The sequence below is a fragment of the Diadema antillarum genome, unplaced genomic scaffold, assembly GCF_040938485.1.
Source record: "Diadema antillarum isolate AM-2024a unplaced genomic scaffold, OU_Dant_1.0 scf00000092, whole genome shotgun sequence".
Classification (NCBI taxonomy): domain Eukaryota; kingdom Metazoa; phylum Echinodermata; class Echinoidea; order Diadematoida; family Diadematidae; genus Diadema; species Diadema antillarum.
This window is the reverse complement of record NW_027270981.1, coordinates 1418525-1432327: the sequence shown is the minus strand read 5'-3', so window position 1 is coordinate 1432327 and position 13803 is coordinate 1418525. Positions and strand designations below refer to the sequence as shown.

The window sequence follows — 13803 nt, the reverse complement described above, 5'->3', positions numbered from 1 at the left end:
AAAATCTCTTCAATTCTTTTACTTTTTGTGCAAAAAAAAAAAAAATATATATATATATATATCGACTTCTGCAAATATATGCAGAAGTCATAGATAGGTAGACCAAGGGCAACTAAATTTTCCCTTTTTTTAACTTCCATGTGCTGAAAACGTGCATACCACAGCAGTTTCTTTCTCTGAATTTTCCCAGCTTATGTCCCATGGTATTCACATCTGTGAAAAGAATAATAATACTGTAATCATTAAAACAGACCTAAACTTGCAAACAAAAATACAATTACTTATTTGTGCAATACTGGTAGAAAGGCTTAAAAAGAATATTTAGGTATTAATATGCCACCTATGACAAGCTATCTCTAAGGACAGAGTTTTCAAACAAACCAGCAATCAAGTCCTGGGTTACATTGAAGGCATTGACCAGCAGGGCAGCATCATCGACATCGGGGACGACATCACCAAGCTGGCTGTAGCACTGGCCCAAGGCTGACCCTCCCAGCCGTCTGTGGCCACAGCTCAGGTCAACATACAGCAGAGTGCCTGCATTGAGAACGAGAAGATACACTCTCAGTCCCTCCAATTCTATTTCATGTTGCAATGACAAACATCCATGAAACATTGCTACAGCCTATGGGACTATGGAGTATCGACAAAATCATGCACAGAAATTACAGATTAGTAGACAAAAACAAAATGTACAATGTACATCTTTTTGTGCATGAAAGGAGGATTGGTAACTACTCTATATGCCATACACTTCGCAGGTTTTCATTTCCACAAGTCAGGTGCTATTCGCAAATTTTATAACACGCCAAAATGCTAACTCTGATCTTGTTATGACATGAATGTGACGTGCACATGTAAATGTATGGCATATACAGCAACTTATATACAAAGTTAGTTCAAGGTGATTAAGGTTGCTTTTCTTTCGTGACAGTGTTTCAACTTCTTTTTGGGGGCAGATGTCCGGAATTCACCCACCTTTTGTTGTTGTTGTTGTTGTGTTTAAGCGAACAATTCAGTTAAAAGCTTTATCACGATTAACCCGTTGAGAACGGGCTGATTTTGCTACAACACACATTTCCCACAGACACCTGCCTGAGTATATTCGGGACTCGTCTTCAACAGGTTAACAACTAAAAAATATCACTATCATACAGAAGTGTTAATCTTGACCTCTTAAACACATTTCTTCATCACAAACTAACTAAACATCAAGCCACCTTTTCCCGCTGGGCACTTCAGATCTGGTGTCACAGTGGCAGTGATGTCAGGGCAGCCAACATACGTCGATACAACCAGGGCACCTGTGACAGCGAAAAGAAACAAACATAGTGATAAAGAAAGGTAACAGTATGACAGATGACTCACATTTCTGGTTCACATCATATTTAAGAGCTAGTCATTTTATCCACAAGTCTTGTCACAGTACAGCTTTCTATTTCATCAAATATAGAGAAGAAAAGTAAACATTCTGGGACACTCAATACGACCACTGTGTAAATTTGTCATCAATCAAAAGTGTGCCGACCTTTGACATTTCACGTAATGGTGACCTTATGAAAGGTCACAGAGTAGGCAACATACACATATTTCAATTCATAACAAACAAAGGATACGATTTTGATGTACATATCACAGTGACTGAATCTCTTTCAAAGTCTGACCTCTTTAACATAATTTTCGACTCCTTTGCTGGACTTTTGAAAAAAGATACCCATGATATATATGTTTGGTATCTCTTGAGCAACATTAAACCACTTTGTCGAATCTTTTTTAACAGGAACATTTTCATGGGACCTGCACAGCTTTCTGCTACTAACATGCAAAAGATGGTCACCCCTTGAACACATGGGGTGCCACATCCAAAAGCCCATTTCATTTTAGAAAACATAATCGCACTTTGGCGCTTTGCGCAAAATTGCTGCATTTACCCAAATTGCTTTAGTTTGACTGACTGTTGTCTCATGGCATATATCAAAATTCCAGTTACTGCAGCACTGCAATGTCTCAAATTGCTTGAATCTGACCAATTGTTGCCTAACTGCATATATAAGAAGTTGCAATTGCTGTGATGCACAATTCAAGATGGGTCTCTGGCTATTATAAAAGACAGGTGTCTCCCTCCCTGCAGCCTCACCCTTCCCCCCTCCCCAGCACACCCCCCCCCCCCCCCCCACCATTTTCTCACCTGGAGCTTTCACAGTCTTGCCCTCCACCCTGGCCGCCATGCTCAGGGAGTCCTTGCCACCGTCCACAGCGATGCCCAGCTTGGCCATCAGCTCACACATGGCCTGGCAGGCATCATAGAGGGCGGCACCCTCACCTGGTAGCTTTGCCGGCCACATCCAGTTCCCGCTGCACTTCACATCCTATGCAGACAGACAGTGTAATGATTGTATCACTATTAGTGCATGTATATATAAATGTAAATACTTTGTCGCCAGTTGTTGGGTCCCTACACTGGCTGTACGCTATGTGCCAATGAATGTGGTGATCTTATGAACCCACATGCAATACATGGAGGTCAAGCAGAGTCACACTTTTGGTGTCAATGCACTTCAAGTAATATGGAGTTACTGTGCAGCAGACACAGGCAGAGTGTATATGTGGTAATCATATCTAATTTTTTCATTCTTACCATGACTAAAACACTGTCAATTCACAACAGAATTACATTTTCAGAGCTTACAACTTCATATTTCTTTTTCTATGTGTAACAACTGCTGAGAAAATATACAACACTATGGTACTTTGGAGATAGATAAAGTACTCCATGTTTCTTGCCAACGATCAAATTAAAGAAAGACAAGATAGCACAAGTGGTGAGTAGATCAAAGTTTCTGACATATTAATTATGTTTTCATTGAAAAATTTACCAATCTATGAGATTATGCCGCAGAATTCATCTAGATCTACATCTGCACACTAAAAGACAAATTGTTACCCCCTGCTTGTTCTCACGAAATACAGGAAATAGCTATGGTCTGATGTTATGTTCCATTCAGCCTTTGGCCTCATGGAATATAGATAAAGTGAACAAGCAAGGGTAACTGCATGTAATAATACCATACAAAAAAACAAAAAAAATAAATAAATACATGTCACATCTGGGCCCCATTTCATAAAAAGTTGATATGATAGTAACTCTTGCTGGAATGGCAATTGTCATGGTAACAACAAGAATCCAGCTTCCTGATTGGCTGTTACTATTGTAAGTTGCCATTCCAGCAAGACTTTTTTCTTTTTATGAAATGGGGCCCTGGTTCTCATAATCCATGGGTTAATATGTACAATATTTGAATTGCCTTTGCAATGATGAATTGACACAATGGAAAAGTAACTATGATGAAACGCTCGACCACTGGGCCTTACCTTCAGTGCTGTGACTCTGGCAAAGACCAGATTAGTCAGGGACTCGGCCACTGCCATCCGGGCGCCTGCTGCCGCATCCACCAATCCCTTGATGGGCTGCTCCCCTATGGCCGTCGCCCCGCCAACCGTCTCAAAGTGCGAGAGGGCGGTGACGGCGACGTCTGCCAATGGGGTGTGGAGCGGTCCCACACACTGCTGCTGGGCAACCAGGCCCGTCACAGAGCGATCAACCTGCAAATCGATCAGTCCGAAATGAAATGATAAAATACATCATCAAGAGCTGTTGCCAATAAAAATTTAAAAAAAAAAAATTATTTTCTCATTCCCACAGAACATTATCTTTACCCATTGAAGATTATTCCCAAGCACACTTGGGCAGGTGTCTGTGAGAATTGTGCGTTATGGCAAAATCATCTCATCCTCAACAGGTTAATCAATTGGTATTAACAGAGCATTACATGCAACATGCGAGATGAACTTTCCCCCTAGCTCAACATGGAAACAGAATGTTTTTGAATTTCCTGTCATCCAAATATTTGAGTGCTTTGCGCATCTACATGGCTCCAATCCATACAGAACTTCCTAGCAGTTACTGCAAGTTTTGATAGTTGTATTTACTAGAGTAAGATCATGAAGATTATCCTGCTTGCTCTCAAAATGATTACTTTTCACAAACACGACAGGATTGATGGCTATCACAGAGCGCTCACATGACTAGAAAGTATCTTTCACTTTTCTGAAAGTCTCACAACTCTGTTTATCATCAGCATGTCCCCACTGACATGCAATATGTTAACTCATCTTTCACAAGTGACTTCAGAAAAGATACCAAAATAAAAGACATCATGTAAACCAAAATAATTGTACTTATGGAACTTTGGGCAAGAAAAAGGAATTCTATGATGCAAATAAGAAATCTGTCTTGAAGAGAGGCATGTAGGACATCTCCTTTTTGGGAATTAGCACCTTGGCTGACAACATATGTAAACCCTGTGGACATTTGCCAAATATTTAATTGGTAGAGTTCTTCTATTACGTGGAATACCTTGTTGGTCAGATAACGCTTGCTTGCCACCGAGGGCAGTCTGAGGACGCGGTCCAGGGCATCGCTGACAGTCAGTCCACTGGGCAGATTGAGGGCAGCCATCGTTGGCTTGATCCGGTCCAGCTTAAAAACCTGTTGTACCATACAATGACCAATATATTCAACATCTGCACAGTCCAGATTCAATCCTCACAATTGCCTCTGTCTCAAGATCACACCACTGACCGGCACGATACGTGACAATTTTGCTGTTGGCCCCCAACAAAATTGACCCGTTGAAGACGAGTCCCAAGAATACTCAGAAAGGTGTCTATGGGAAATGCATGCTATAGCAAAATCTGTCCATCCTCAACGGGTTAAGATAGGGACAGCCTTCTCTGACTGATTGATGAAGCATTCGCGGCAACAGTGTGGGTCAACAAGTTTTCATTCTAATTTCCAAAAGAAGTGAAAAGCTCTGTGTACTAATCTTCATCTGGCCTCTGGCTTGCAAATATGAAATACTGACCAATCTGCTGTAGAAGACATCCATAATCATTGTATCAAAGCAAAAGAGCTTTGAGACTGAAAGATTTTTACGTCTTGACAAATATCATGACTTTGTTTAAAACAGCTAAATACTGGGCAGCTACTATGCTCCTTTTCGTAACACATGAGTAAACATTTATGACTGAGGGATAAAATCTCCAGAAGGCACTTTTCGAAATTGTCAATGAAAATGTTGGATTTCTCTACTACACTACCCAAAGGATCATGGATTTATTTATTCACATGTTTCTCCTCTACTTGATAGAGAGAACATGATGTGAATCCTATAAAATAGCAACAAATAAAAATCTAAGACCTTAGCTAGGGCTAAGGTTTAAACACATCTACTTTAATATGTGCATGACTGTTGGGGATACCAAAATAATGTAATCCATTTTGGCAGTAAAGTGTTGAGTAAGTAACAAACCTTCCTAGGCATTGAACCTAGCACCCACTCCAAGTCCAGGTCCACAGGATACTGAACCACTCTGCTCTTCTTCGTGGGTGACTGACTGCCATCGCCAGATCCATTCATCAGCTCTCTTTTCTCATCCTCCAAACGGATCTACGCAACATGATAGATGAGGGTAACATGTGTTGGTCTTAAACATGCTCAGTTCAACATGTTATGTTCTGTACACACTGCAATATTCTCATATCTATCTCACAATTTCAATTTAAAAACCTAAAACAGGAAGAAGTACAAGCATACACATAGTACGGCCACTGAATGCAGACTTTACAGATTTGTGTCACAGCAAACATATGATTTTCAATCATCTACAAGTAAAATGCACAAATATACTTATTCTCTCATTTGCATCACTTTAAACAGAGATCTTTTGTCCAGAAATTGATAAGACAGATCTTTATTTCTGAATTTTATGACAGAAAAAAAAATCATAATTAGGTAAAAACATTCAGATGTAGTAGCATTATTGATACTATTAAAACACTACAACACTTTATAGTGTCAGTTATGAGCCAAAACGGTAGAGTACCAGCGCAACTTTTCTTACCTGACATCTACTTTAGGGTGAAAATGTTAACAGAGTGAATGAAGTCTAGTGAGGAAGTGACAAATAATGTAAATGTAATATTGAAATCAATGTCACATTATCTTCTTTTTTTTTAATCAAATGGGTGTCTCTCTTTCAAGAAAAAACCCCACCTTTCCATCACCCGTGATCTCTCCGACAAAGTTGACAGGGCATCTCTCCCTCCGGCACATGTTGCTTAGCAACCCATCATCTTCCTCTTTCACCAGGATGGCATTGCTCTCCTGGTACTCGGCCCCCCAGATCTCCAAAGTTGTGAGGGTGGGGTCCCCCAGCTGGAAGGCCTTGGTTCTGATCACGGCTCCGGCTGGCTCACAAATCTCCTTCAGGACATTGCCTGGGGAAACAAGAAAGGCGATCCCTACACCATTACTGGCATTCTCTTTGGTGTACCAACTTTTCTCTCAGCAATTTTCAGATAACAACTTAGACACACCCAAGTCTACTGCCAAGAGGAAGATTGTGGGCATTTTTTTATATTTGTATTATTTGGATTAAATCTTAATTTTTTGGGTAAATGCTCAGGAACATCCATACTAAGTGCTTAAGAAATGTATTGTATTATCATTATCATTATCATTTCAGGATTTTGTCCACAGATGTAATCACTGGGTAGTTTTCACACACAATATTTCCTGTTCATAAGAGCAAAGTATTCTTAGGAGTGTATGACCACAAAGCTATATCATTCCTTTTCAAATGGTATGAAACAAGTAATCCTTGCACTTCATGCAGCATTTGATACAGCATGTGAAATCCATATTTTTTTTCTTCCTCTTCTATTTTTTGTTTGCAAATGAAGCTTGATCAAATCAAGATGACTTGTATCAGAGTAGAATAAGCATAAATCTGTGATGGACAACAGTGAAGAATAGCCACTCACAATAATGCTACACTGAGTGAAGACAAAAGGTCACTTCCGAAAAGTGAGAAATTTCACTCATTGTCAGGATAGTGGCACAAACATGGTGCAAAATAGCAGATGAATGAGGCCAAATAGATATAATTTTACTAACCATTCCCGCCTGCTCCCTGGTCATGGATGCTACAGATAGGGTTCTTCTCTCCCATCTCAATGCAGGCTCTCACCACACGGTTCAGTTTCTGCTCCATCTCGGCATCCCCTCGCTGCACAGCCCCAAAGTCCAGATCCTCCGTGTTGTCCCCCTGCACCTGAATGGAAGAGGCCGCTCCCCCTCCAACTCCAATGCGGTACACTGGACCACCGAGTTTCACCACCTTCATTCCTAGGGGTGTGGGACGTGAGTTGCAGAGGGGTAAGAGGGGAAGACAGCAAGAGTAACACCATGTACATTTTGACAAGTCGTACCACATTCTCTCTTTACAAATGAACTCTTTTTCAAAATAAGTCAAATGCAGAGAAAGTTTATGAGCGTAAACATTCTCAACTACACAGCTTAGCCCAAATCAAACCTCAATGTGACAATGCCTTGTTTGACTTTCATCATAGACAGGCGATCAGAATCTCAATTCCTGCAACAAATGTTATACTGCTTGCTCATCTTTTCCCAGTCACCCGCAAAGGTGGGAAAAAAAAACTGAGACTGTGCAATGAGGCACTTTTAATCTGGAATTGAACATGGACATAAAGCAGGAATATTGTTGACTACACCATCACAATCCATCACAATGAGAACTTGCTTGTACTGCATACACACACCAAGCATTAGCGCTAAACCAAATATGGCACACTCATAAAGAGTATGAACGGTACTGCCTAGAAGTTGGCACAGAACACTCACCTGTCGCTGGTTGGTCTTTCTTGATGTGTCCCTCTTCCAGAGACCCGATACCCCCCGAGAACATAATGGGTTTCACCCACTCCCTTCTCTCGTCTCCACTGATGAGCATCCCGAAGGACCGGGCAAAGCCGGCCAGGACCGGCTCCCCAAACTTGTTACCGTAGTCCGAGGCACCATTGCTCGCTTCCACGGCAACTTCCAGAGGGCGGGCCATGTTGCTGGGATATACGAATGAGGGGTCCTCCCACGGTAGCTGATAGCCTGTGATCAGAATGTAATGCCACATGACAAGGTGAAGAAGCATTGCAGAGGTAAGCTGCCGTCAGCATGACCAAACTAAATCTAATATGCAGATTATTAACAAAAATCATGGTCAATAGACTATGGATGGTGCACTGGGTTGGGGCACTAAACATTTTCAAGTCTTTCAAAAAAAAACAAACATACACGTTGACATGTTGTTCATGCACTGCTCATCAACCCAGAACTTAAGCATAAACAGACAGAAAATCTGAAGCAGTTACAGAATCCCAAATACACCTGATAAAGAGAGACATTATGTGGACCTATTAAAAGTACTCCAGGACTTGCCTGCCATTCTTTTACATGAACAGATGTTCATGCAGGACAAAATTTGGTGCAGCAGACTTTGTTTTTGAAACTCACTTATGACCATCATCAAAACTTAAACCTTAAAAACTCAATCTGCTAGCATTTCATGTGATGATTGTTTTATTCATCCCTGATGTCAAGTCCTCAGTAATATACACTTGAAAAGTGCACATAATATAAACACAGTATCTCTCACCAGCTGTTTGACAATTCTGTTTAAAAGCAAATCAAAAACTGAAGAATTATAATCCTATGTGACCTGTCTCACATCATTGAAAACAACTCGCTGAAGTGATAAACTACTCTCATGGAGCTAGTATTAAACTAACATTCTCCAAGCTTTCAAATACTTTCATGACAAAGCAAATGACCTCTGACCTGGTATATGCAAATTGCCAAAGCAGTAGCCTGCTGTCCCAGCCACAACGTGAGAGCCTCGTCCAGCAGACTGCACGTCTCTGATTCGCCCACCAGTCCCTGTTGTGGCTCCACTAAAGGGCGCAACACCTGGCAGCAAAATGGAGCAGAAAAAAAAAACCCACCATGAAGTTTGTTATTGAAATGGTAATAATAACAAAAAGAGAAGCAGAGAGGTGCAGAAGAGAGGAGGAAAGGAAAAAGAAGAACAAGAACACAAAAAAAGAACAAAGATATAAGCAAAAAGAGGAGAAGGAGAAGTAAATGATTAAGAACAAAAGAATAGGTAAGGAGGGAAGGAGACTACAGAACATATGAAGAAAATTGATGAGGCTGGGAGGAGGGAGATGATGAAAAAGAAGAGGGATAAGAAGTGTCGGCAAATAATGTTTAATAACATTAATAGGATAAATTCAAATAATCACGCTGCTATAACAAGACCAGGAATGGAGACACCTTGGCACTGGCAACCTCTGCTGCTTCCACCATCATTAATTGGATTTCATAGAGGTAGCAATATCTCGAGATCATCCCCAAAGCATGGTAAGTATATATTAATAGTTCTAATGATCATCTTTGCCTAAAAATTTATGTGGTACAGTGGAGTCCCGTTATAATGAAGTCCTCAGGACCGGCAGTTTTCTTTCATTATATCAAAATTTTGTTATAACCGAACAAATAAACAATAAAACACATAGAAGGGATAATATTACGGCCTGAATTTTTACTTCATTGTAACTGGAATTTTATTATAACCGTGTTTGTTATAATTGGAGTGCACTGTACAGCTCACAAGAGTTGCACATCATCGCAAAAACAACACCAGTGGCAAAACTTTCTTCTAGACCAGTACCACATCTGTTCCAATTAAGATTTATACCTGTGGGGAAGTTATGTGTCTCAGCAGTAAAGATGATATGTCGGTCAAGACTCTTCTCTGTCATGGGTGTGGCGGCGGAACCGGGGCTGGCTGGATAGAGCGCCCTCATGGTAAATCCCTTGATGGCACTGCAACGACAGTCACAAGAAAATATCAAGGTCCTTCTCAGAATGTTCAAGGGAGTGTTTCATCATCTCTTTTCTTTCAGATATTTTCTGGACCTGACTGTACCTTGAAGAGATGAACAGTCAGATTGCTGTTTATTCCTCTATCCTGAATAGTCCTAAATCAACACATCTTATCATTCTGTCATCAGTCGATAGTGTACATGCAATCATAGTTATGATTGAATGTACCAATAGTAAGTCTCATTGTTTTCTAAAATGATTGTATTCCATTTGGGATTAAATCAATGCAGAAGATGCTGAATAAATTTGATTTTGAATTTGCACATGACTTATTCTTCATGAAACACTTGTTTGGAAAAAAAAAACACACCTTATAATACACAATGTTTCTAGGTGCCATACTGTAATACAAAGTGCCATTTGTGCATTATTTACTCCCTGTGGCAGGTGGAGCAGCAGCAAATGATTGGTACTTGTATCAATGTGACATTCTCAGCAGGATTTCTAGAACTTTGACATGATAGGAACTTAACCCATTGAAGACTAGTTGAAAGCATTCTTGGGCCAGTGTGTATGGGAAATGCGTATCAAAGCAAAAACAGCTCATCCCCAATGGATCAAATGGGGAGATCCACTCTCTTCGTACTACAACATTGTATTTTTTTCTTGGGGGGGGGGGGGGGGAGGAAGGTGACAAAAATGGTACCTGCTGTTGTCAGAAAATTTGATGACGTTGTTTGGGTTGCTCGTCTCTTGGGTCTTCATCACCATCTTGAAGAGTGAGTCCTCCTTTTCCTCCCCTTCCACCACCATCCGACCCTTGAAGAACCAGTGACGGCTGTGCTCGCTGCAAACCAAAATAGAAACAAAAATATTAAATACAACGTAATGACAAAAAAAAGAGCATCATAATTACAAACATATCATCAAAAGGTGCCAACAATATCAACACTATCATCTTTACATCACAAGGTACCAGTACCAACATGTTGAACTCTTTCTCGTTTTTGTATGAAATGCAGGGAGATAAGTTCCTGTTTAAGTTGAGCTTTCAGATATTTGCTCTTACATGACAAAGGTACAGTTGCCACAGTAAGATGCTTGCAAATAATAGTGCAGAGTTTCTTTAGAATATTAATGCTGATGACATTTTCCTTCTATAACCTTCTGCCTTCCATATTGGATATTCCTTCAATAACCAGTATGATGTTTTTCCTTCTCTGTGATTTTTGAAACTCTTTGTTTTTGTCTTTGCAGTGCAAATCACATTCCCTACTTGAAAACATTTCTTACTTGCAAGAGAAGGGTGAAATGTTTGGAACAAGCAAAATTCAGTTATATACAACTCAGGATGTAATCAAGTATCACGGTTGTGCATGAGACTGTGATTGGATGATACCTGTTTGACTGAGCAAGGTCAAAGCACTCCACGCTTGTTGGATTTCTCTTGACCTTGTTGACAAACATGTCAGTGTAGTATTCAAGATCCCACTCATCGAAAGCAAGGCCTGCATGGAAAAAAAAACATGAAATATCATTAACGTTCTGCACTCTTTACTTCAAAATAAATGACTCTGCAAACATATGGTTACTGGCACAAGTCACAAAATGTTTCACATTTTTTTACTCATCTTTTGAAAGCTACAGCAACTGCCGATCATTATGCAATGAAAACTTTTCACAAGCGAAAATTAAACTTGAGCATATATTGAATGGTGCTCAATAGCAGTCACTTGCCTTTGGAAAACAAACAATTAAAAAAATGGGTTGAGTGGACAACGAAGTGTAATTTGAAGCTACAATGAGCCAATCTGATGACTTGCGCAGAAGGCTTTAAATTACATGTTCATGGATCTGATAAGGCTGCCTTTCAAGAGGTTTCTAACTAACCAAGATCTTTGTTAGCTTTCCTCAGAGCTGCTTGTCCCTGCTCCATGATATCCACATCATAGACGTCTTCCGGGTTTACGTTGATGGCAAAGCTCTTGAGTGGCTCAGAGTAACGGCATTCTGTCATGCGATCATGGAGGGCAGCTACAATGGCACGCTCGGCATCAGCCAACACTGCAGAGCCATTAGCTGCAATGAGGAAGCGTCTTGAGCGCTCAATGCGCGAGATGTTCCCAAGCCCAGCTGACTGGCAGATGGAGACTGCATTAGTTGACCAAGCTGTGGAGAAGTTCAACCTGGCGCAGTGAACAGAAGTCAGGCTTGCTTAGATGAATTCAAAGTTTCTTTGTCACAGCATATCACAAAGAGACAAGCTCTTTTTCAGTTGAGTACAAGGCAAATTCAATCCCACAATGTGCATGCAGAAGAACATGTGTTTGACAAAGACGATGTCACAAGAATACACAAGTTTCACATGAGTGCTGGACAAATATGAGAATCACACACAAATATGTTTGAAGAATGGCACAGTGTAAATATATATACTTTATGGTTTCTCTTTATTCAATTGCATATGAGTTGAAATGGATCCAATCTTAGAAAGTAATTGTCCATGCACTACATAATCAAAGACAGCGAGGATTGGATTATCTACCCAGGTATTAATCCCTGTGATAGAGGCAAGAATGATGTATTGTATTCAGCTGAAAACAAATAATCAAAAATATTCAAAATCTGTAAATGCACAGCTAGATATAAACATTTGACTCCCATTTGAATTTTACTTGAAAACTAAAAGCTGACACAACTGAACAGTCCTCTGAGTACACATCACATGTGGACAGATCATAGGATGCAATTGCACAATGGGTTGAGGCAAAACATAAAATTTGACATAAATGGTTTATGTGAGAGCTATACTATATTTGACTTATACCTCACAAACAAAAATTTCCTTGAAGAACTCTCCAAAGAAGGAACCTCTTTACTTGTGAGCTATGTACACATATTCATATCATTCAAAGTAAAACATGCCGACTGTAGTTTTCCTTCCTACAGGCATGGCCAGTCCTACAACCAATAAACAAATAAATAAATAAATACATAAATACATAAAAATAGACGAATAAAATATAACATAATTCTGTGCATTCCTTAACATTTTTGTAAAACAAAGATGCATCATGTTTCAAGCATACTGGCAGACACTTTCCTCCTAACTGCCACAACTAAGACAGGAAAGCATGGCACCTCACCTAGGTCCTATCTCGATAAGTAAGGATCCATCCGTCCTTCTTGCATCAAGCACAGATGTAGATGAGATCCTGTCTTCCTGAAAGGGAATCCCGATGATGAAGAGCAGCTTCTTCACATCTTCAGCTGACAGATCTTGAAAAGTAGACACAAAATAAAACAAAACACATTTAATTGCCTCTAAAAATCAAAATTACATTCCAGCCTCTCATACATGTATGACTACATTTTTATAGGAACACCTATCATGATATCAATTTATCATTTTTCTTTGAGACAGTATCATATTCTTCTAGGTCAAACTTTGAAATTGTTCACCTTGTTCATTCAATTGTTCATCTGGTAATTTTTTGTTAGACACTAAAGAACCGTTGTACCATGAATGATCACGACTAATCAAACTCGACTCCTTTGCAAGTTTGCTGTTTGTTGTCGGTTTTAAGGAACTGATAATCATTCATGTAATGTTTACATGACAAACTGACGGGCTTTCAACTTACTGTCACACTTTGAGGAGTTACTGAATTCACAAGAAAGGAAGAAAAGGAATAAAAAAGAAAAAAGAGAACAAGAAAAAGATTCAAGGGGGAAAAGAAGGAAAAGAAGGAATTTAAAAAAAAAAACAGAGACAGAGGAATCATCTACCTGTTTAGTAGGATGAGGAAGTGCAGAAATCACACAGACAATACTGAATGATTATACACTCACCACCATCATCTACTTGGATGTTGTAGCAGGCCTCTGTTTGAAGCATCACATCAGCATCCTGTCCCACAATGCCTTTTACCTTGGCTAGTGTTGTCTGATGAGCCCCGTCACTCAAAGCTGGGGTGGTAAAGTAGTGCAGGACAGCCAT

The 13803-nt window shown here is 39.9% G+C and overlaps 1 protein-coding gene across 1 annotated transcript in view; it reads right to left on the bottom strand.

The window, feature by feature from the left end:
- Window positions 1–13803, bottom strand: part of LOC139718305 (phosphoribosylformylglycinamidine synthase-like) — a 22620-nt gene extending 8817 nt beyond the window's left edge. The window contains exons 1-16 of the mRNA XM_071629788.1: window positions 13656–13803; window positions 12950–13082; window positions 11694–11989; window positions 11203–11311; window positions 10510–10650; window positions 9676–9803; window positions 8757–8885; window positions 7767–8027; window positions 7020–7250; window positions 6117–6340; window positions 5373–5510; window positions 4418–4549; window positions 3373–3603; window positions 2189–2369; window positions 1221–1304; window positions 382–537 (exon numbers count right to left, since the gene is read on the bottom strand). Of these exons, the coding sequence (XP_071485889.1) occupies window positions 382–537; window positions 1221–1304; window positions 2189–2369; window positions 3373–3603; window positions 4418–4549; window positions 5373–5510; window positions 6117–6340; window positions 7020–7250; window positions 7767–8027; window positions 8757–8885; window positions 9676–9803; window positions 10510–10650; window positions 11203–11311; window positions 11694–11989; window positions 12950–13082; window positions 13656–13803 (2722 nt within the window). The remainder of the gene's footprint in view (window positions 1–381; window positions 538–1220; window positions 1305–2188; window positions 2370–3372; window positions 3604–4417; window positions 4550–5372; window positions 5511–6116; window positions 6341–7019; window positions 7251–7766; window positions 8028–8756; window positions 8886–9675; window positions 9804–10509; window positions 10651–11202; window positions 11312–11693; window positions 11990–12949; window positions 13083–13655) is intronic.